The sequence below is a fragment of the Cervus canadensis genome, chromosome 23 (assembly GCF_019320065.1).
Source record: "Cervus canadensis isolate Bull #8, Minnesota chromosome 23, ASM1932006v1, whole genome shotgun sequence".
Taxonomy (NCBI): domain Eukaryota; kingdom Metazoa; phylum Chordata; class Mammalia; order Artiodactyla; family Cervidae; genus Cervus; species Cervus canadensis.
Window position 1 is genome coordinate 51,653,670 of NC_057408.1, and position 23,362 is coordinate 51,677,031.

Consider the following 23,362-nt stretch of genomic DNA (forward strand, 5'->3'; position numbering starts at 1 on the left):
ATCCAAAAGCTTTAAAAATAAAACCTAAAACTAATTCTCCTCTGTTAAGAGATATGTTATATGTGGGTAAAGCTGAAAATGTAATCATTGAATATGTGGTTTTCTTAGAATTTTCCAATTTAATTTTTGACTTACCTCCCTCTTCGACACACAGGATCTTAAATAGAAAGGGGAACTAATTTAACACCTAAGCATGATAAATAGAAAAATTATATAAATATACATATATATTCTCAGTTAATCTTCAACAACATTATTATGTATTGTCCTTCCTTATAAATGAAGAAACAAATTCTGAAATGTTATATTGCATGACAGTATTAATAAGTGGCAAATCATGAACATTTGATTTTGGTTATTTCCTTTCTCCACCACTACCCAGAAGAATTTTCAGCTAACAGCTTGGGCTGTAAGCTGTTTACTGGAAGATATTCTTTACAGGTAGTTGCTGTTTGATAGATGGACAATTATGTAATTATAAATAAAGACCCTGATGTGTTTACATTTGGAAACATCAGCACTTCTTGTGTATTCAGGCTTTTTATAAACTTTAGCACACAGAATATAGTCTGTCCATGAAAATTTTTTGCTAGTCAAGCATAAACCAGCTTCAAGGGTATCTTTTTAAAAAATGTTCCTAACACATTACTGATGTTTCTCCCACTTTTTAGCAACCTCCTAACATAATTGGAGGGATGGAGGAAGCAGAGGGAACATTACTAGTAGGAGAGGTGATAAATCACTTTCCTTTTTTGCTAGTTATGTCTTTCCTATCTTCTTTTTTTCTTTAACTTTAAACATCTGACACAGAGGATTGGACTTTAACAGGTTTCTTGCTTGACAATGAGTTTCCTTTGATATACCTAGGTCAGCAAACAAATTCCCGGAGTTACGCAGGCCTTACTTGGATTAAGGGAAAAGCAAAAGTCATTTTAAGTCTACACTGTCTTGTTTAAGTTTATCCATGACTAGTCCTATTTGACTAGGAGCTGGAAAGCTGTCCACACTGCTTCATGTAGACTTGACAGAGTGCCAGCAATTGATGGAGAAGTTAGACTATAGATTGACCAATGCTAAATATGAGCGCCTAAGATAAATTTCTGTTTCCATTGAAGTCCTTGCAATATGTAATTTTCAGAATTCTTGACTGGCTCTGGAAGCCAGTAATGTCAAATATATTTTCCCTTTTATTAAATTTTTAATCATTCTATAAGAAGAGGATTATTAGTGACAATGTAACTGACTTTCAGAAGTTTATTTTAATTGATGAAAGGAGCTATTTGTGAGTAAAACAGATGAATTCAGTGATTGTTTCACTTTAATAGTAATCATATTGTTTGGCATGTTTTAGTGCTTCTTAAAAGATTTGTGTCTGTTTTAGTCCATTCCAGTGATTAATGGAAGAGAATTGCAGAATCCTCTCATTGTTCAACTTTGTGATCAGTGGGATAATCCAGCACCTGTGCCACAGGTTAAAATAAGTCTTGTAAAAGCTAACAATTTAAAGGTAAGTTTTAAACATCCTTAAATAATTCTCACTTAAAATTTTGGCTTTCATTCTCAGTATCATCATGTCTAGGTGTTACCTTTTTTTTTTTTTAATAGCCTTTTATAATCTTCACTATCGCTTAGTTTTGTTTTTGTTATTCAGTCCCTAAGTTGTGTCTGACTCTTTGTGGTCCCATGGACTGTAGCGTTCCAGGCCTCCCTTACCCTCACTCTCTCCTGGAGTTTGCCCAGGTTTGTTGCTTACTTTGTCAGTCTAAAATTTTAATAGTTATTTTGAGGAAGTACAGTTTATATTTTGCAGACAGTGTAACAAGAGGCAGCAGTCTCTAATTAGGACTGTTTATTACACAATATTAATAATATCTGAATTTCAGATTAGGAACGGGTAATGTTGACAAGGTGAATGAAGTTAGATACAATGACCTGCAGTCTGGGTTATGAAACAGGCGTTATTTGGGAAACTTAAAAGTTCTAAGGGTGAAGCAAGAGAGTCGCATGAGTAGCTGTGCTCTGCTTACCATTTGGAGAGCTACCTGGGCAGAGCTGTTGGACCTCTACTGAGACCTATTCTAGGGAAATGAGCAAGCATGAACATGGCCTTGTAATGTTTGGGGGAAAACATAGTGCTTGGATACTAGGAAGCTCAGGATTAGGTTCAGTTCAGTTCAGTCACTCAGTCGTGTCCGACTCTGCGACCCCATGAATCGCAGCACGCCAGGCCTCCCTGTCCATCACCAACTCCTGGAGTCCACCCAAACCCATGTCCATGGAGTTGGTGATGCCATCCAGCCATCTCATCATTTGTTGTCCCCTTCTCCTCCTGCCCTCAGTCTTTCCCAGCATCAGGGTCTTTTCATATGAGTCAGCTCTTTGTATCAGGTGGCCAAAGTATTGGAGTTTTAGCTTCAACATCAGTCTTTCCAGTGAACACCCAGGACTGATCTCCTTTAGGATGGACTGGTTGGATCTCCTTGCAGTCCAAGGGACTCTCAAGAGTCTTCTCCAACACCGCAGTTCAAAAGCATCAATTTTTTGGTGCTCAACTTTCTTTCTAGTCCAACTCTCACATCTGTACATGACCACTGGAAAAACCATAGCCTTGACTAGATGGACCTTTGTTGACAAAGTAATATCTCTGCTTTTCAATATGCTGTCTAGGTTGGTCATAACTTTCCTTCCAAGGAGTAAGCATCTTTTAATTTCATGGCTGCAATCACCATCTGCAGTGATTTTGGAGCCCAGAAAAATAAAGTCAACCACTGTTTCCCCATCTATTTGCCATGAAGTGATGGGACCAGATGCTGTGATCTCACTTTTCTGAATGTTGAGCTTTAAGCCAACTTTTTCACTCTCCTCTTTCACTTTCATCAAGAGGCTCTTTAGTTCTTCACTTTCTGCCATAAGGGTGGTGTCATCTGCATATCTGAGTTATTGATAATTTATCCCGGCAATCTTGATTCCAGCTTGTGCTTCCTCCAGCCCAGCGTTTCTCATGATGTACTCTGCATATAAGTTAAATAAGCAGGGTGACAATTTACAGCCTTGACATACTCCTTTTCCTATTTGGAACCAGTCTGTTGTTCCATGTCCAGTTCTAACTGTGCTTCCTGACCTGCATACAGATTTCTCAAGAGGCAGGTCAGGTGGTCTGGTATTCCCATCTCTTGAAGAATTGTCCACAGTTTGTTGTGATCCACACAGTCAAAGGCTTTGGCATAGTCAATAAAGCAGAAATAGATGTTTTTCTGGAACTCTTGCTTTTTCGATGATCCAGCAGATGTTGGCAATTTGATCTCCGGTTCCTCTGCCTTTTCTAAATCCAGTTTCAACATCTGGAAGTTCATGGTTCATGTATTGTTGAAGCCTGGCTTCGAGAATTTTGAGCATTACTTTGCTAGCGTGTGAGATGAGTGCAATTATGTGGTGGTTTGAGCATTCTTTGGCATTGACTTTCTTTGGGATTTGAATGAAAACTGACCTTTTCCAGTCCTGTGGCCACTGCTGAATTTTCCAAATATGCTGGCATATTGAGTGCACAGCATCAATATGCTTTCAATGATGCATCAATTGATGCATCAGTGATGCTTTCACAGCATCATCTTTCAGGATTTGAAATAGCTCAACTGGAAGTCCATCACCTCCACTAGCTTTGTTCGTAGTGATGCTTCCTAAGGCCCACTTGACTTCACATTCCAGGATGTCTGGCTCTAGGTGAGTGATCACACCATCGTGATTACCTGCATCGTGAAGATCTTTTTTGTACAGTTCTTCTGTGTATAGTTGCCACCTCTTCTTAATATCTTCTGCTTCTGTTAGGTCCCTACCATTTCTGTCCTTTATTGAGCCCATCTTTGCATGAAATGTTCCCTTGGTATCTCCAATTTTCTTGAAGAGATCTCTTGTCTTTCTCATTCTATTGTTTTCCTCTATTTCTTTGCATTGATCACTAAGGAAGGCTTTCCTATCTCTCCTTGTAATTCTTTGGAACTCTGCATTCAGGTGGGACTGTTCTTCTTTTTCTCCTTTGCTTTTCGCTTCTCTTCTTTCCACAGCTATTTGTAAGGCCTCCTCAGACAGCCATTTTGCTTTTTTGCATTTCCTTTTCTTGGGGACGGTCTTGATTCCTGTCTCCTGTACAGTGTCACGAACCTCCGTCCATAGTTCATCAGGCACTCTGTCTATCAGGTCTAGTCCCTTAAATCTATTTCTCACTTGCACTGTATAGTCATAAGGGGTTTGATTGAGGTCATACCTGAATGGTCGAGTGGTTTTCCCCACTTTCTTCAATTTCACTCTGAATTTGGCAATAAGGAGTTCATGATCTGAGCCACAGTCAGCCTCCGGTCTTGTTTTTGCTGACTGTATAGAGCTTCTCCATCTTTGGCTGCAAAGAATATAATCACTCTGATTTCGGTGTTGGCCATCTGGTGATGTCCATGTGTAGAGTCTTCTCTTGTGTTGTTGAAAGAGGGTGTTTACTATGACCAGTGCGTTCTTTTGGCAGAACTCTATTAGCCTTTGCCCTACTTCATTCTGTACTCCAAGGCCAAATTTGCCTGTTACTGCAGGTGTTTCTTGACTTCCTACTTTTGCATTCCAGTCCCCTATAATGAAAAGGACATCTTTTTGGGTGTTAGTTATAGAAGGTCTTATAGGTCTTCATAGAACCGTTCAACTTTCACTTCTTCAGCATTGCTGGTCGGGACATAGACTTGGATTACCGTGATATTGAATGGTTTGCCTTTGAAACAAACAGATTATTCTGTCGTTTTTGAGATTGCCTCCAGGTACTGCATTTCGGACTCTTTTGTTGACCACGATGGCTACTCCATTTCTTCTAAGGGATTCGTGCCCACAGTTAGATATAATGGTCATCTGAGTTAAATTCACCCATTCCAGGCCATCTTAGTTTGCTGATTCCTAGAATGTCGATGTTCACTCTTGCCATCTCCTGTTTGACCACTTCCAGTTTGCCTTGATTCATGGACCTAACATTCCAGGTCCTGTGCAATATTGCTCTTTACAGCATTGGACCTTGCTTCTATCACCAGACCCATCCACAACTGGGTGTTGTTTTTGCTTTGGCTCCATCCCTTCATTCTTTCTGGAGTTATTTCTCCACTGATCTCCAGTAGCATATTGGGCACCTACCGACCTGGGGAGTTCATCTTTCAGTGTCCTTTTCATACTGTTATGGGGTTCTCAAGGCAAGAATACTGAAGTGGTTTGCCATTCCCTTCTCCAGTGGACCACATTCTGTCTGGTACCAGGGTTAGGTACCAGTTGTTAACACAAGTATTGGAATAGTCAGGTTAGGATCTAGAGGAGACTTTGGATGTCTTGCACAAAGTTGGATGCCCTCCTGCAAGGGGAAGGGGAAGATGCTGTCAGGCCCTTGCAAGGTTGTGTTTTGACAAGTTTTTCTTGTTGGTTAAAGGGAACTCATTTGTCCTAGCCAGGTTGTTGCCAGGCGATACAGAGAAGAGATCTTGGAAGTATATTCAGCCATGCTTGAGTATCTTTCCAGAGATTTTATAATTTTAGTAGGTACGAACAGTTTGTATTATATAAATACACAGTTCTCTTGAAATTAGTTAACAATTTCAGTAAGGATTTCACAGGACTCAACTTGTTTACCTGTAAAGCTGTACAGAAGGGAATTCCCTGGTGGTCCAGTGCTTGGGATCCTTGCTTCCATTGCAGGGGGCATGGGTGCACCTTGGTCAGTGAACTAAGATCCTGTAAACCACGTGTGCAGTCCAAAAAAAAAAAAGTAAATAAAAACTATACAGGAGGTTAAAGTACCAGGAATGACTATGTCATCCACATGGACTAGTTTTCAAGGTAAAGTAAAAAGGGTCAAAAGTCTTACACCTGTCAAAAAGGACTACAGTATTGCTGTTATATAGCCTGAAATAGAAGACTGACTTCTGGCTTAGCAGCAAAGGTTTAGGACCCAGATGGAAGAAAGACTGAAAAAGATAGGTTGAGAGAGGATAGATTGGAAGGTAAATGAGACGGATGCAAACGCAGTGTTTTATTTTAGCAGTTAAATCACTCTTTCTCACTTGTGTCTCTCCAACTATTGCTTTTTTTTTTTTTTTGCATGTATCATAATCACCTAATCTTTAGGTTCCGTTAAACAGAAGTTAAGTATTAGGATTTAGGAGAGAATCTGATTTTCTGCTACTACAGTCTTCGAATTTACTTTTGTTCTTAGTGTTTGCTTCTAAGAGAGTTAAACAGTGATTATATTGTACCCCAAATAAGAGTATGATCCTCGTTTTTAGAAAAGCATCTGCAAAAGACTGAAAGATTCTTCTAACAAGTGATTAGGAAGTGTGTCCACTAATTCTTAATCATTTAAAAGTAAAAGTTTAATTATCACTACAATGGTAGTATTGCAACAAAGATTTTAGAAACACATCTGTGTAAACATTAAGAGGATGAAGTAACTAACATGGACATGGTGTTATGCCTTGACTTAAAATTATGTATGTGTATTTATGTTTATTTCTCCTGCACTGTTTCCCACAACCCCCCGATTTTGGCATATACCTTCTGTATTTATGTGACCAAACTTCACTTGGTATAGCAGTGTTAATGAAAGAGTGAACACTGAATTCTGCAACTTAAGAATTGAAATACAGAAAATTCTAGTTTAACTGATCAGCGTGAATGATTGTTATCCTTTGGATTGTGTGATTACATGTTATATTATTTCAGCTAGTTTAGACAATTTTAGATTTTAGAGTATGTGCAAATGTAGCTTTTTAAATAGTAATAGAGGAAAAGAATTTGATTCCTAGAATTTTCTAATTAACCGTTTTGTTTTGTTTTTAGCTCACTCCTTCAAACCAACAGCATAAAACCGATGAAAGGGGCAGGGCTAATTTGGGAGTGTTCAGTGTTTTTGCCCCTAGGTAAGAACTGAAAGTTTGATAGTTATTGGTATTATAGAGATTGATTTTTGTTATTACTTGATGAAGTTAAGAGTAATACATAGCCATCTATTTAGTGTTAGTCAGGAGTTGGAATGAGACAGGAGTAGAGAGGTTTCCTAAATGAGTTAAACTTTGTATAAATTGTCTCAGAATTTTTAATTATAACTAACACAATTTGAACCCCTTCCCCCTCTTTCCCATTTTCTTTCTTTTTAGAGGAGAACATATTATGCAGGTTAAAGCCATTTATAACAAGAATACCATAGAAGGACCCGTAATTAAGTTAATGATTCTTCCAGACCCTGAAAAACCCATTCGTATCAATGTTAAATATGACAAAGATGCTTCCTTTTTAGCAGGGGGTATTTTCACTGGTGAGTAATTCAGTTTTAAAATAAATTTGTGGTGATAGTTTGTCTCTCAGATTAACAGGGTAAATTATTTATCCCAGGTGCTCAGCGTGATAAAAAAGCAATCATGTTGTGGGCTTTTAAATAGCAAAGAAAGAATATTAGGCTTAGCTTTGTCTTCCCTCTCCTCTATATCCTACATTCCTTTAATGGTCAAGAATGAACTTAAAGCTCATGTATAAGCTAATAGTTTAAAGTGGTTCAGTGTGTGTTTATTCACTCACTGAACTGTGAGATTCTGCCAAAGAAGAATGAAGTACTGAGTGGCAGGAGCTTCGGGGGTGTGTTCCACTAACTATGCAGCACTGTTAAACGAAATTGAGGACTGTTCAACTTAATTTGGATAGAAATGCATCACATAATTTATGATTAAAGACACTTCGTAACAACAAACATTTACTGAATACCTGCTGTGTCCACCCACTATGCTAGGTTCTTAGTTCCAGTAATGAACATGGCAGTTTTCAATGAGTTCAGTCTAATGTAGGAGACAATCACCTAAGCAGATGTTTCTTGTGTAATATGGCAGCTGTCAAGTCAATAGGAAATTACATTTGCTTTGCATAGGTCATTTTCTTGAAGACTTTGATTTTCCTGAATGGATGAATTCCTGTGCAGTAAAAGAAGCAGACGAGAAAGTTTAAATTGAAATTTAACAATATTTTGAAATAATTATGTATGTACATAAATTTTTAAATCTGTTCGAGAAGATAAGTCCTATTTCCTGTGTAAAAACTGTAATAGATGACCAATGAATATTACAGATGATAAATATAAGGGAATATTACTAGTTTAACTATGGTATGCTATTGAAAAATCATAAAAGAAAGTAAACACTGTATTTGCAGACTACATAAAGTATATAGATTTGTAACCACTTGACCTAGATTGCTTTGTCTTCAGTCTAACTTTTCTTTTTATTTTTTACTGAAGTATAATTGACTTACAGTGTTGTCTTAATCACTGCTGTACAGCAGAGTGACACATGTATACATATACATATACACTTTCTTTTTCATATTCTTTTCTATTATGGTTTGTCACAGGATATTAAATATAGTTCCCTGTGCTGCAGATAACACAGTCTAACCTTTTTGGTCTTGCTTGGCAGACTGTGAAAATAAGACAAAGGACTATTAATGGCAAAGATGTGGGGTTTTTTTCTCGCTTTACAGCATCATTTATGGCATGAACTAGGAACACAATGTGTTTATACAAGCACGTGCCAGTTGTGCATCAGCATCTTTACAATACTGAAGGATCAAAGATGTATATTCATTAGGTTTCTGTGGGAGGTGTAGCACTATTGATCTATATCCAGTGCCTGTTATGATTGTGTAGTTCTGTAGACAAATAGTTGGGGAAGACTAATTGAAAATAGTTTTATTTCTTCATCAGAATTTTATTATTAACATTTAAACAAGATGTATGCTTTAAAACATACAATTAAAAAAAGAAGACATACAATTATTTAACCAAATCCACTAATTGAACTAGAAAGAAAATAACTTTTTAATGTTCCCCATTACAGATTTTATGATTACTGTTATTTCTGAAGATGACAGTATCATTAAAAATATTAATCCAGCACGTATTTCCATGAAAATGTGGAAACTGGCAAACAGTGGGAACCGACCGCCAGCAAATGTAAGTCATAGAAAGCATTTTAGAAGTTAAAAGTAGCTCTTAGATTTAACATAAAATTAAATGTAGTTTAATATAAAATGCAGTGTGTGTATCCTGTAGAACTAGAAAGTAACCCATTCCATCACTTAGATTTTTAAAAAATATACCAGGGTATGTTTCAGAAATAAGTCTAAAGACCAGTAGCACAAGACAGAAAACCACTAAGTATCATTAAGAGATAATACAGAAGCAATCCCACTCCTGGGCATACACACCAAGGAAACCAGAGCTGAAAGAGACACGTGTACCCCAATGTTCATCGCAGCACTGTATATAATAACCAGGACATGAAAGCAACCTAGATGCCCATCAGCAGACGAATGGATAAGAAAGCGAGACACAGATGTATAGAACGGACTTTTGGACTCTATGGGAGAAGGCGAGGGTGGGATGATCTGAGAGAACAGCATCGAAACATGTATATTATCAAGTGTGAAACAGATCACCAGTCCAGGTTTGATGCATGAGACAAGTGCTCAGGGCTGGTGCACTGGGATGACCCAGAGGGATGGGATTGGGGAGGGAGGTGGGAGGGGGGTTCAGGATGGGGAACACATGTAAATCCATGGCTGATTCATGCCAATGTATGGCAAAAACCACTATAATATTGTAAAGTAATTAGCCTCCAACTAATAAAAATAATTGGGGGAAAAAAAAACACACCACACTTTAATTCCAAATGTAATGAATTATATTTTGATACCTACATTTCATGGTGAGTGAAAAAAAAATTTTCAACACACTAAATTTAAACTTTTAAAGGCTTTAATTAAAAAAGAGATAATACAGAAAGTGAGAGAAAGAAATACGATTGATAGAGTACAGAGTAGTGGAGTGGACAGACAGTTTGAGAGTCTAAAGCTGCACAATCCAATAGAAATGCATTACTAGTCACATGTGATACTTAAATTCTGCTAGTAGCCACATTGAAAAGAAATAAAATTAATATAGTTTTAAACTAATATATTAAAAAATTACCATTTCACCATGTACTCAGTATTTTAAAATTTAATAATGGTGTTTTACATGCTCATATCTTTCCAGGTCTTTGAAATTTGCTATGTATTTTATGCTTACATCTCCTCAATCTGAACCAGTCACATTTCAGGTGCTCAGTAGTCATTATGGGCTACCATACAAGATAGTGCCAAACTAAAATAAATCTCAAATTGGAAAATAAACCAAACTATATCAGGGGTCCTGATTTAATAATGCCTTTTAGGATCTATGGTTCAGTTTAATCATCTGTTTAGGAAACTAGCTTCCTTAATTTATACCATGAGTCCCACCAAGCTGCTGTTATCTAAAATTATGTCACCACCATTAAGATCTGTTATATGTCCTTTAATAATTAATGGTATATCTTTTCATTATGACTAATCTCACTTTTGTGTCACACACGCATGATAAAGATATATATATATGTATACATGTGTTTGTGTGTATTTATCAATGCACATGTGATCTGGATTCACACTTGGTAAAGGTAAAGTAAGTTTCTATCCTAAATATATTATGCTAAATGTTTGTGATTTCTCTCCTCTTCTCCTTTGCCACTTTTCCTTCTAGGTAGAAGTATTTAGTTGTAATAAAATAAAGGATAATGACAAAGAAGATGGCTGCTTCTACTTCAGGTATTTCTCAAATCATTTCATATTTTAATGCATATTTTGTTACATAGTTAATCATTGTTGGCAACATGTGCCTGTTTAGCTAAGGAGAAATATTTTATGATCAAATAGAAAATGTTATTTTTTTAAAAAATTTTTGGTCAGGAAATTTTTTGAGAAAATATTTTGTCTACAAAATTTGCAAAATGATTTGGGGAAAGATTGTTGTAATAGATATATTTGCTTTCAGAACTATCAAAAACTTCAGAAGAATTCTATTGTCAGAGCATTTATAATATTATGTAGGAGATTTCTATAATTCTAAACTTAAGATCTTACAAAATAAAAAAACTGAACTAGTTTTTTTAATTTAACTATGTGACTTTAAGTGTTGCTTCTGTACTTTGAAATCTGTAAATGGTTTTGGATACATGGTGTCTAAGGTTTCATTTATTAGAAATGTCTTTTTGCCTTTTGAACTAATAAATTGATTTATTTCATTAAATGTATTAGTTTATTAAGCCAAATAGAAAACAAAAGGTACAATTATAAATTGTTGTTACAATAATACCAGCATTCACAGTTACCTGTGTGTTTAACTTTGTTGAGATCCCTATTTTTCCACATAGCTTCAAGTTACTATCTATTATTATTTTGTTTTACCTTGTAGGACTCCCTTGACCATTTCTTCTTGGCCAGGTGTAGTGGTAATGAACTCTCTTAGCTTTTGTTCATATGAAAATGTTGCTATGCTGCATGGCATGCAGGATCTTAGTTCCACAACCTGGGATCAAACCCTGTCCCCCGACCCCCACCCCGGTCTCCTACCTCCCTGCAGTGGAATCACTGAGTCCTAACCACTGGACAGCCAGGGGATTCCTCTCTGAGAATGTTTTAATTTCTCCCTCACTTTTGAGGGACAGTTTTGCTGAAAGTAACATTCTTTTTTTTTTTCCTGTGCAAACTCCTTGTTTAAATTTTATATTTAGGCAAAATATAAAAACATTTGGGATTTTTTCTTGGAGTATATGCAACTTTAAGAAACAATTTTTCATTCAGTAGATGTATAATCTCTTCACCTGCCCCTCGGAGGCCCGGGTAGAGGCCAGGGACCGGACGGAGGCGAAGCCCGGGCGGCCTGGGGCAGGCCGCGCGCACATGGGCCCGGCGGGCTAGGCGCCCACAGACCCTGCGCCCACAGATCCGGCGTGGCCTGCCGGCGCCCGAGGACCGGCGCGGGCCGCGGCCGCGCTCTGGTGGCTCCAAAATGGCGGTGGCGGCGGCCGTGAAAGTAACATTCTTAGTTGACAGTTTCTTTTTTAACACTTTGAGAACATTGGCCTACTGCCTTCTGACTTCCAAACTTACTGATAAGAAATTCATTACCTTGTTGAGGATGCCTTGTATATAATGATTTGCTTTCCTCTTGCTGCTGCTAATATTCTTTTTCTTTGTCCTATGAAAGTTTGTGTTAGTGTGTCTTGGTCCTTTTGAGTTTTACCTTACTTGGAATTCCTTGAGCATCTGGGATTATATTAATGAGCATCTGACATTATATTAATGTCTTTCATCAAACTAGGGAAATTAACAGCCGTTTTTCAAAAATTGTCCCTGCCATCCTTTTCCCTTTTTTCTCCTTGAATTGCCACAATGTGTATGTTGGTCCACTTGATGCATCTCAGGTCCCTTACACTCTGTTCACTTTCCTTCTATCTTTTTTCTTTCTGTTCCTCAAACTGTATTATTTCCACTGTCTTCTCTTCAAGTTCATTAATTCTTCTACATACTTTAATCTCCCTTTGAATACCTGTAGTGAAATTTTCACTTCAGTTATTGTACATTTCAGCTGCAGAACTTGCTTTTGGTTTTTTTTTTTTTTTTTTTTTTTGGGGGGGGTTTTGTCATACATTGATATGAATATTTTAATTTTTTTGTGTGTGTGGTTTCTTTTTAAGTTTTCTCTTTAACTGATATTTTGGTCTTCACCTTACATTACTTTCTTGACTTTTTTCACATCTTCTTTTAATACTTTGAGCATCTTTAAAATGAAGTCCTTGTCTAGTATATCAGCCTCCTGATGTTTTTCAGGGACAGTTTTGATTGACTTATTTTCCCCATACTTTACTGTCTGTTTGCCTTCTGGGGTTTTTGTTATTGAAAATTACACATTTGAATCTAATGTAATCACACTGGAATTGAGTCCTTTCTGTGTGCACTTATCAAGGCAATGTAAGATTACTATATAATAAAATATATTACTAGATTTTATTACTAAAATTATTTTGAGTTTTGTTATCTTATTACACACCAGTAACAAAAATGAAGTTTTAGGTATTTACACACTCATCTCTGTGAATAATGATAGGCTTACTGCTTTCTAATCCTTGGTTGTTTTATTTCTTTTCCTTGCTGTACCTCACTGGCTAGGACTTAAGAGTAAAATGTTGAATGGATACAATGAAAATGATTATTCTAAAATCATTCCCCCCAGTCCAAAAGGGACATTCAGCATTTAACTCATAAGTATGATGTTTGCTTTAGTGTCTTTATTTTGGGTAGGTATCGTTATCAGGCTGTTCATTTGTAATCATTACTAAAAGAACTTCTATTTATCATGAATGACATTAGATTTCATCATCTGTTGAGGCAGTAGGTGTTACTTTCCCTTTATATACATATATATGGATAGATACAGGTATATAGTTAGTTGTTTCACTCCTAAATTTTATTTATTTATTTGACTGCTCCATCATTTATATATTCTTTGTGTTTGTGGCCTAGCAAGTCTACCTCTTACTAAGTTCCTTATTGGTAATTTAGTTACAATAAATATCTTTTATACATATATAGTTACAGTTACTTATTTAGAACATATGAATGGAAAACAAAGCAACATAAGGTCAGTTGGATAATTTATAAACTTGAAATATAAAACTGAGATGGAAATTTGTGTGGAAATGAAACTAAATTCATTTGATATGTAATTCAGCATTTATTGTGTTTACTACTTTATCAACTTTATATTCAATGTTTGCCACATCCAGAGTTTTTGTTGTAGATGTTTTGTGATAGAATGTCTGGGTAAGAGGGACTGATGGTAAGCTTGATATTGTAGGAAGTATTTGATGAATGAAGTTGAATGTAGTAAAGTAACTCTCTTTTTACTCATTTACTTTTCATGGAAAGAAAAGAAATGTTAATGCTTTGAATTTCTTTCCCTTTTATTTAAAAGTTACCAGTGATTTTATCTCTTTCTTCTTAACTTAGGGATAAAGCAATTCCTAACAAGGTGGGGACATACTGTATCCAGTTTGGTTTTACGATGGATAAAACAAATATTCTTAACAGTGAGCAGGTTTGTTTACTCTTTTTATGCATGGCAGTTAGCTTTAGTTAGCTTCACGTTTTCTTACTTGGTTGAGGAGTGAAGTGTTTGAAGTGTTTTGTTTAAAAGTGGTTTGATTATTGGATGAAAGGTATAAATAATGCCATCTTCAGGAATTTTAGAATAATATATACTTAAATTATGTTGATTAAACTTGACCTGATATGGAAGTTACTTTTTTATCCTTGTTTATATGGAGGACTTGATTAGTAAACATTTTAATCTATATCATGGACAGGGTTGCTCCTCTCAGTTGTATGTGAAAATGTTTCAATTAATAACATTTCAGGATTCTAGATAATGAAGTTTTAAGGTAGTTTTAACATACATCATCTCCATTCATTATTGTTAGTGCACTAAATTTTTTTAACAAATACATGTAAAGTGTTTCTAAATTTGTTTTTAAATGGTTAACATTCAAAAATTAATGTTACACCTTTTATTTTCATTTTTTAAAAGTTGATTGGTTTTAAGAATTTAATGGAAATATGTTTTGGAAGGTAGTATTTCATTTTATTTAGGATATGCTCTGTTTCTTCATCTTTAAATACTAAACCATTAATGTGTTGTTAATTAGAATGCTCCTTTTGTTAGATTATAGTGGATGTTCTACCTAATCAACCTGTAAAGTTAGTTCCTGAAGTTCAGCCAGCTACACCAGCTGTTTCAAATGTTCGCTCAGTTGCCAGTAGGACCCTGGTCAAAGATTTGTATCTTCGTATCACGGTAATGTTTATTTACTTCCAAATTACCAAGGGTAACAAAAATTATTCTTAGTTTCAAGGTGCAAGACAGTTACTGTAGAATCCTATCTGAATTATTCTGTTTAAGTTTATTGGGAAAATTTATGCAAGTTAATGAAATGCTTATCAGTATCTTTATACTTAAATACAAATAGAGAGTGAATTCAATTATACATAAAATAAATCCAGATATACTAAGTAGAAGTGATTAAAAAATGCAGAAATTTGCCCACCTTTACTAATGTTTATCTTTAATCCACTATTTCATGTAAGTATTATGAATGTGTTAAGTAAGTCGATTCTTCAGTGTCCATTTCAATGAGGGGCAGGAAGTAATTAAGTATGTATTTTGAAGAGGTTTGCCATCATGACTGATCATAATGAGCTCCTTAAAACTTTCTGGTTACCCAGAAGGTAAGCAAAAATAGGGCTGCTAAAAATATTAACAACATGTAAAACACACTAGTGGGACTTCGTTTTTTGAAAAATTTGGCTAATAGAGTTGTTAACACCTTCAGTGTGTTTTTCTGTTTTAGACCATGAAATTTACGTGGTTCTTAAACTGGTTTTCCCTTGATCTTAAATAGATGCTGAAGGTACATAAGACTTTTTTAAATGTGAGTCCTTTTAATAAAGTTGGGAATCATTGTACTAGGTGGAAACTTTTGGTTCTTTTATGGTTTTTGGGATTATTGCCTGCCTGTAGAGCTCTAACTCTGATATCTGAATTCTGTGTTTGAAGTAAGAAGGATCAGGTGATTTAATATTTGGAACTTTAGAAATAGGTCATATTTCTGATTTTCCCATGTCCATCTCTGTGTTTGATCTTTTTTCCCCCGCTTCTTTTAATTAGTTTTCTGAAACTTTTCATTGTTTACTTTAAGGATGACTACAACAATCATACTGGAGTTGATTTGGTTGGCACTGTAATGGCTACCATTAAAGGTTCTAATGAGGAAGATGACATACCTCTCTTTAATGGGAAAATTAGAACGCTTGAATTTCCCTTTGTGAAAGGTTCAGCTGAAATCACGGTAATATTTTTGTCTTCTAGTAGATAAGGTTTTGGTTTTTAATAGTTTAAACCACAATATTATTATACTTGTTCTTTTGTATGTATAGCTATGATGATATTCTAATTATAGCATTAAATTGGAAAATCAGCTATTTTGATTTTTGTTCTGAGCTATTATGCATTGAACCCATGATGACTGTTACTGTTAGAAAGAAAGACCGTATTTTTCTTTTCCCCTGTGGATGACTTTTTTCTGTGACTGGATTGTTTTAACTTCAGTGACAGTATAATCATGTTTCATTGAAAAGCCAGCATCCTGTGGATAGAAATAGAATCAAACATAGCCCAGGTAAAATGTACACATATCTAGAAAAGTTTAGTAAAACCAGCTTATCTTTCTCATTCTTTTTTTTTTCCAAAATGGAAATAGCTTTGCTTATATAAAGCATACCCAGTGAGAGAACATCAAAAAATAATCACTGTACTATCACCATTCCAAGATACTGATGATTGGCAATTCAGTGTATAACTTTCCACACTTTTCTGTATATAAACTAACACTGCATGGATGTCCTGTGAATGTGATTTATGTAGATGTGGAGGAGGGTGTAAAGTTTCATTAATACAATAGAACTCTACTTTAGTGAAATCTTTTCTCATTTCGTACATCCTTGCTGTATATCTGTCAGTTCAGTTCAGTCGCTCACTTGTGTCTGACTGTTTGTGACCCTATGGACTGCAGCATGCCAACCTTCCCTGTCCTTCACCAACTCCCGGAGCTTTCTCAAACTTATGTTCATCGAGTTGGTGGTGCCATCCAATCCTCTGTCATCCCCTTCTCCTCCTGCCTTCAGTCTTTCCCAGCATCAGGGTCTTTTACAGTGAGTCAGTTCTTCACATTAGGTGACCAAAGTCTTGGAGCTTCAGCATCAGTCCTTCCAGTGACTATTCAGGACTGATTTCCTTTACATTTGACTGGTTTAATCTCCTTGCAGTCCAAGGAGACTCTCAAGAGTCTTCTCCAATACTACAATTTAAAAGCATCAATTCTTCGGCGCTCAGCTTTCTTTATGGTTCAACTCTGACATCCATACACATATCTGTATCTCACGAATAAATCGACATTGTTGTGTTGATGGTTATAATTTATTTGATCAATCCTAAAGTGAAAATTTAGTTTCTTTCCAAAGTTTTATCAGCAGTGCTTCCATCAGCTTTCTTCACATTGTTTTAACAATATTAGGCTTACAGTTGGGGAATCTGCCATCTTGTACCTGGTCTACAGTTTGACTTGTTGGTTGGTCTGGCAAAGATTGACCATTATAGCATTTCCATTTTAATTAGTTTTCAACACTTTAAAAATTCCTGAATTTTCAGACAGAGATCTTTTTCTGTAATGCTGTAATGGTCTTTGCCAGACCAATGAACAAGCTGAACATCTCCAAATTCCTGGTTTATTTGGAGAATTTGAAAGACTTGGCAGTACTGGGCCAAGATTCTCTTCAGGTAGTAGGATTTTCCAGTCAGCTGCATCCATGCTGCTGCTTTTCATTCCTTGACATTGAGGGCAAGTGTCAGTTGCTACTTATATTTACACTTGTTCTTTTATTTTTATTATGGTTGAGGGTAAAGTGAAATTTTCTTATACTCTTAACAAAGATTAGGTAATGAAACCACAAGTTGAAAAAGAGAGAAGGGCGGGGAAGACATTTTGAACATGCAGAGTTGGTTTGTATTGGAAGAACACAGGTGCCCACTCCCTGTATCCAGGTTACCTTTGTCCTGTTTCCTTGGCCACAGTTGCAGGCATTTGCTTGCCCTGCTGTACGCATTTCTGAGGTTGAGACGGTGACATAAACTATTCTCCCACAGCTACATGTTCTGTCAGATTTGTGTCATGCATGTGAATTTCCACTAGAGGTTCCTAGTATCACGTTGAAGAAGCAGAAATCTCTCAGGTCCTACTTGGCCCCTGACCATGTATTAATTTGGTAGGTCTGGGGCAGGGCTGTGAAATCTGATCTGATCTGTGCAGGTGATTGTCATTAGGGACATTTAGGAGACACTGGGTCTAGAACACAGTCATTGATAAATGTTCCCGTTTGCTAGAAAAGAATGTGTACTGCTTTCTTTAAAGCTTTAATCTAAATTTATATTTATTCATGTTTGTTAATTGTGTTACTCAAATTCTTTATCATTTGCCTTCTTGATCTAAATTTTACTCTGCTATGTATTTGTCCATTGCTTGCTTTTCAAGTTGCCATTTGTATATGAATCCAGTTTTGGACTCTTCAGTTCTCTTCAGTTCTGTTATTCTGTGGATTTTGGTAAACTGAACTCATAGATTACAAACTGTAGAACTTGAAGATAGGAAAGGCCTCCTTAAATAAGACATCAAGGATAATATTTTATATTTAAATATGTAAATAGAGGATTAATAATATTTTGGTATAATTGTATATTAGTACAGTATATTGAACATACTTTTAAAACATTCTGAAGAACTTCCGGCAAATCAATAAGAAAAAAAGACAATCTGGTAGAAAAATAAATGATAAAGAATATAAACAGGAGTGGAAGAGAAGGTATAAATAACTAATAAACAGGAAACATGACCTCAGTAGTAATCTGGGAAATGATAGTTAAAACAGTAATAATTGGTTGTTTTTAATACATTTTTTAGAAAAAGAAAAAAAAGCTTGATAATAAATGTTAGCCAAACATCAGGGGAACTGGATATTACACACTAATGATGAGGGGATAAACTGATGTAGACATTTTCAAGAGAAATTTGATACTACCTATTAAAATAAACTTTTAACAAGTCATTATATTTCTCTGGATAGTCTAGAGAACATACCAAGAGGTATATAAAGATTCTTTCTTTGCTGTATTATAAGTACTAGCTAAAATTTTTTACTAAACTGTTCATCACCCAGTGAAAGAATATTATAGTATATTATATCTATACTATGCATAAATGTAAAAAATTGGTAACTAAACATTTACTTGAATTGACAGATCAAAATTAGTGCTGAAAGCAAATTGCTACAGTAAAGTTTGTTATATTCTAAGTGTAAACAGTTTTATTTTTGTGTTTATATTCATATAAGTACATTGAAAACAGCTTTCAGAAACCAAGTGGGATTGGGCATTGGTTTAATGATAGACTTATTTTATTATTTCATGGATTGTTCTATGGTGTTCTGTTGATTTAGATTTTTAAAAATTTTATTTCTCTGAACTTGATTACTATGGTCTAAAAAATGAAACAGCTAGTACCCACTGTTTCCTTGTAAGACTGAAAAGATTATTTAGGATATAGATATTTGTATTGCATTATTTACTAGCTATATGCTATAAAATATATCAGAAGTTTTTTTGTGTGTGCATTAATGAATAAAAATACATAAAAAAGCCCAAATCTTTAGAGCTTTTCAGGACCTCTTGTTTGGTCACCTGGGACTGGTGGGTCTGCTTCCATGGTAACAGCTGTAACTGAAACTCAGCACTGGGCTTTGTGTACTTCTTTGTGATTATTTTTATAACTTTCCCACCATCAGTTGTTTCACACTGCTTCAAATTAAAGATAGAAATCAAGCCATTTCTGGTCAAGATATAAGAAGCCATTGATATTTCTGGTTTGGAAGATACTTTTTCTCGTAGTTTTCTATTGTATATAATTTTTGCATAAGCTATTTATTGATAAGATAATTTGGCTTTCAAACCAACACCAAAGAGTTTTATGTCTTGGATGGTGCTGCTGATGTTTGAGTGAATGCTTAGTGAATCTCACAGGTGAGTCAGTTTTGCCTTTTAAATTTACCACTTACTTGAAAATAGAGCACAATGAGATATATAAATTTGTATATTTACAGATATCTTTTCAAAACTTGTTTTTCCTTACTGCTCTTTTCTTTATACAGAGTCTAGTGCTAGCAGAAAACAGTCCTGGAAGGGATAGTACTGAATATTTTATTGTGTTTGAGCCTCGGCTGCCAGCTTTATCAAGAACGTTAGAATCATATATCCTACCATTTATGTTTTACAATGGTAAGTTTCTAGGAAACTAGAAGATAAACTCTTGAGTTTGTGGTACTTTGAATAACTGTTTTGCTTTCCATTAAATGGTGCTTACTGGTTATCTAATCTTGTGATGACATTTTGGAAAAGTCACAATTTAAAAAGTGAAATAAGTTACCTGAATGTTTTTTCTTAGATGTTAAGAAGCAGCAACAAATGGCAGCACTTACAAAAGAAAAGGACCAATTATCCAAGTCTATTACAGTGTACAGAACTTTATTTGATACCAGCAAGCAGCTTCTTGATGAGATGAAGTGTAAGTCGTTTTGTGTTCAGAAGTGATAGAAAATGATGCTTTGGGTAGTGGTGAGACGGAAGGTTGAGTCCATGGGACACAAACATTGTCTGCCTCCCTGGACTTAGAAGTAAAACCGCAGGACACAGCAGAAGGATAGAAGTAGTGGTTTATATTACTCATCATTCAATCTTATGATGAAGCATTGTTGTCTTTACATAAACATATTTCTTGTTTACCTACAAAATTTTGCAATTTTTATTAGGAATCTGAATCTATATAAATGTAAGGGTTTTGACATAGTAATAATGTTTATATCTAGCTTTAGCATTTGGCAAAAGATACTAGATGACAATATCACTGAAAAAGTGATGTGTAATTTAAGTTTTAGTTTGACTGTGTGTAGTTTAATTTACAAACATCTGCAGCAGAGAAATAGTTAATTTTTTAATAAATACATGGCATATTTGCTACAGTTTTTAATAATGTCTGTACTGTTAGTGATGCACTATCATTGCTTTCCATTTGTCAAATTTTTTCACATATCAGGGATATTTAAAGGGTAATATGAACTAAGTAATGAAATAATACATAATTTGTAGTACTAAAAATTGTTCTTTAAAAAGTCTTATTTTCTTAGAATAACCTTATGTAATTATGTATATATTACATATATTCATGTGGATTAGAATTAAATAACTTATCCAAGATTACTTGTAGTTTGCAGTTTATAATACCTCTAGTTGCATTCATTTTGTGTTTTCTTTTTGTATATTAGATGTGAATGTTAATTTTAGATTTTTAGTTTAAGATTTCTATAATTATCGTTTTTCATTTTAGCATCAATCATTAAAAGGAAAAAAGGGATTGAAAACATTTTTCAAAAACTATTATAAGAGCTATCACAAATTGATAGTTTTTGTTTTTAATTTTAGGCCAAGTTGAAGAAGCAAAATTAAAAGAGGCCCAGTTGCGAAACGAACTGAAAAACCACAATATTGACATTTCTACAACACAGCAGGTACAGTTTCCAAGTATATGTGAAAAGTTGTTTTTTTTTAAATTCTAGCCTATAATTTGTTTTTAGTCATTCATATTTTATTAGGAATGTTGACACTATTGTTTTGGGGTCCTAAGCCATATGGGGATTATAATCCAGTCACTTACTGGACATTGAAATAGACTAACAATAATGGAGTGCTCTTTTCAAAGAAATTGCAGTTTGTGTTTCTGATCTAATGATACTAGTAAGTTATATTAATAATACACCAAGTTGAGAACTTTCACTGAAGTGGCCTAAGTAATAATCGGTGGCAAAGAAAATGAGAGAAAGTGACAAAAGACAATAGATTTTTTAGAGCTTATATTCTTTATGTGTATAACTCGTAAGTCTTATTATAGGTCTTATTATATAATTCTTAACTAAGAAAAAAAGTCAGTAAGGTTGATGCTTTACATTTCTGTGATCATATTCTCAAAAGAAAAGAGTGGCTACGTAGTAACTTCTGTGTAATTGAGTTGTCCAAATTGTTGGTTTTTCTCTGCTATTTTCTCTACCTTGTACAAGAGTCATTGTAATCGGCCTTGCAGTTAATTACTCTTTATAAAATTACAGATGCCACACATTGAAGCACTTTTGAAAAGAAAGCTATCAGAACAGGAAGAACTAAAGAAAAAACCCAGAAGATCATGTACTCTTCCAAATTATACTAAAGGCAGTGGAGATGTTTTGGGAAAGGTTTGTGTTTCAGCCTTTTACAGGGCAGTACATTTTATTGTCTTGTTTTCTGTAGGTTTTGTGTGATACTGGGTCGTGGAGCCATGACGATATCAGTGGTTGGGGATCCCAGGCGGGCTGGAGCGAAATTTCATCACACTGCTGAGATGGTGTGCAGTTAAAACCTATGAACTGTTTACTTCTTAAAATTTCATTTATTGTTTTCAGACTGCTATTGATTGGACAACTGAAATTGGGGAAGGAGAAACTGCAGATAAGGGGGAATTGCTCTACAGGGTAGACACTGTGATGTTTTTAACAGTGACACAACATTCTCATTGTTAGGGCAGGTGTTTGCTACCGGATCAGTTAAGAATAAAGGGTAAATGTAACCATACCAGTGTAATAAATGACTTTTCAAATCAGCCACAAAAATTCAGCTTTTGAGCAAGGCTTTGAGCAATGTTGGACTTGGAGGAAGAAAACTTTGAACAAACTTGTGACTAAAATCCAGTGGTTCCTCTTCATCCGCAGGTTCTAATTCCTTGAATTCAGTCAACTGCAGAGGAAAAATATTTGCGGGGGAAAATTCTAGAAAGTTCCAGAAAGTAAAACTTGAGTTTGTCACATGCACATGCAGGCAATTATTTACATAGCATTCACATTGTATTAGGTATTATAAGTAATCTAGAAATGGTTTAAAATATATTTAATGTTATATGCAAATACTGTGACATTTTATATAAATGATTTAAGTATCCACAGATTTTAGTATCTGAGGGGATTCCTGGAACCAGTTCCCTGTGGATACAGATGGATGGTTGTACAGTTGACCCTTCAGTAGCAAAGGTTTGAACTGTGAAGGTCCACTTACACACAGACTTTTTTTTTTTTTTTTAACTAAATACCGACTATAGTACTGCCTAATGGTTAAATCCTTGGATGTAAAACTAGGTATGGATGACCGACTGTGAAGTTACATACAGATTTCCAGTTGATCAAAGGGTCGGTGGCCCTAACCTCCGTACCCTCCATACATAAGCTCCATGCAGTTGTTCGGTGGTCAACTGTTCTTGTAGATAGGGAAGTGACTGTTAATTCTGAGCCCTACAGAGTTTATAAAAATGGAAGAAATGATTCTTATTTATGATATTTAGATTTGTTTTCTAAAAAATCATCGGCATAAATGATCTACTTAGAAGGGTATAGCTATATTTAGGTTTAAGTGTGTTTTATGCTTTTAACAATTGACACACCCAGTAGTAGAGAGATGAATGTGAAAAAAAGGTACATCACCTAACTGATAATATGCCAAATATTTTTATTTGGTTATTGGCAAAATTTACTGTAGTTTAATCTGTGAAATAGTTTTTTGAAATTAAATAGCATAAGAGACCATTTAAAATATTTAAGCCAGTAAGCTTTTACAGTTTGAGAATTTTTTGCTAATTCATATGAATGTTTCCCAAAAAAAGTGCTTTTGCTGTTTGGATGTTGACTTTTAAAATATTTAATATATTTAGAA

At 35.0% G+C, this 23,362-nt stretch overlaps 1 protein-coding gene across 2 annotated transcripts in view; it reads left to right on the forward strand.

The window, feature by feature from the left end:
• The window catches only part of SMCHD1 (structural maintenance of chromosomes flexible hinge domain containing 1), a 120,580-nt gene that overhangs the window by 68,239 nt on the left and 28,979 nt on the right, over nt 1-23,362 (forward strand). For both annotated transcript variants that reach the window (XM_043443864.1, XM_043443865.1), the window contains exons 30-41: nt 1,382-1,507; nt 6,853-6,932; nt 7,170-7,327; nt 8,895-9,010; nt 10,619-10,683; nt 13,927-14,014; nt 14,639-14,770; nt 15,672-15,821; nt 19,729-19,855; nt 20,022-20,141; nt 21,056-21,141; nt 21,736-21,858. In XM_043443864.1, the coding sequence (XP_043299799.1) occupies nt 1,382-1,507; nt 6,853-6,932; nt 7,170-7,327; nt 8,895-9,010; nt 10,619-10,683; nt 13,927-14,014; nt 14,639-14,770; nt 15,672-15,821; nt 19,729-19,855; nt 20,022-20,141; nt 21,056-21,141; nt 21,736-21,858 (1,371 nt within the window). The remainder of the gene's footprint in view (nt 1-1,381; nt 1,508-6,852; nt 6,933-7,169; nt 7,328-8,894; nt 9,011-10,618; nt 10,684-13,926; nt 14,015-14,638; nt 14,771-15,671; nt 15,822-19,728; nt 19,856-20,021; nt 20,142-21,055; nt 21,142-21,735; nt 21,859-23,362) is intronic.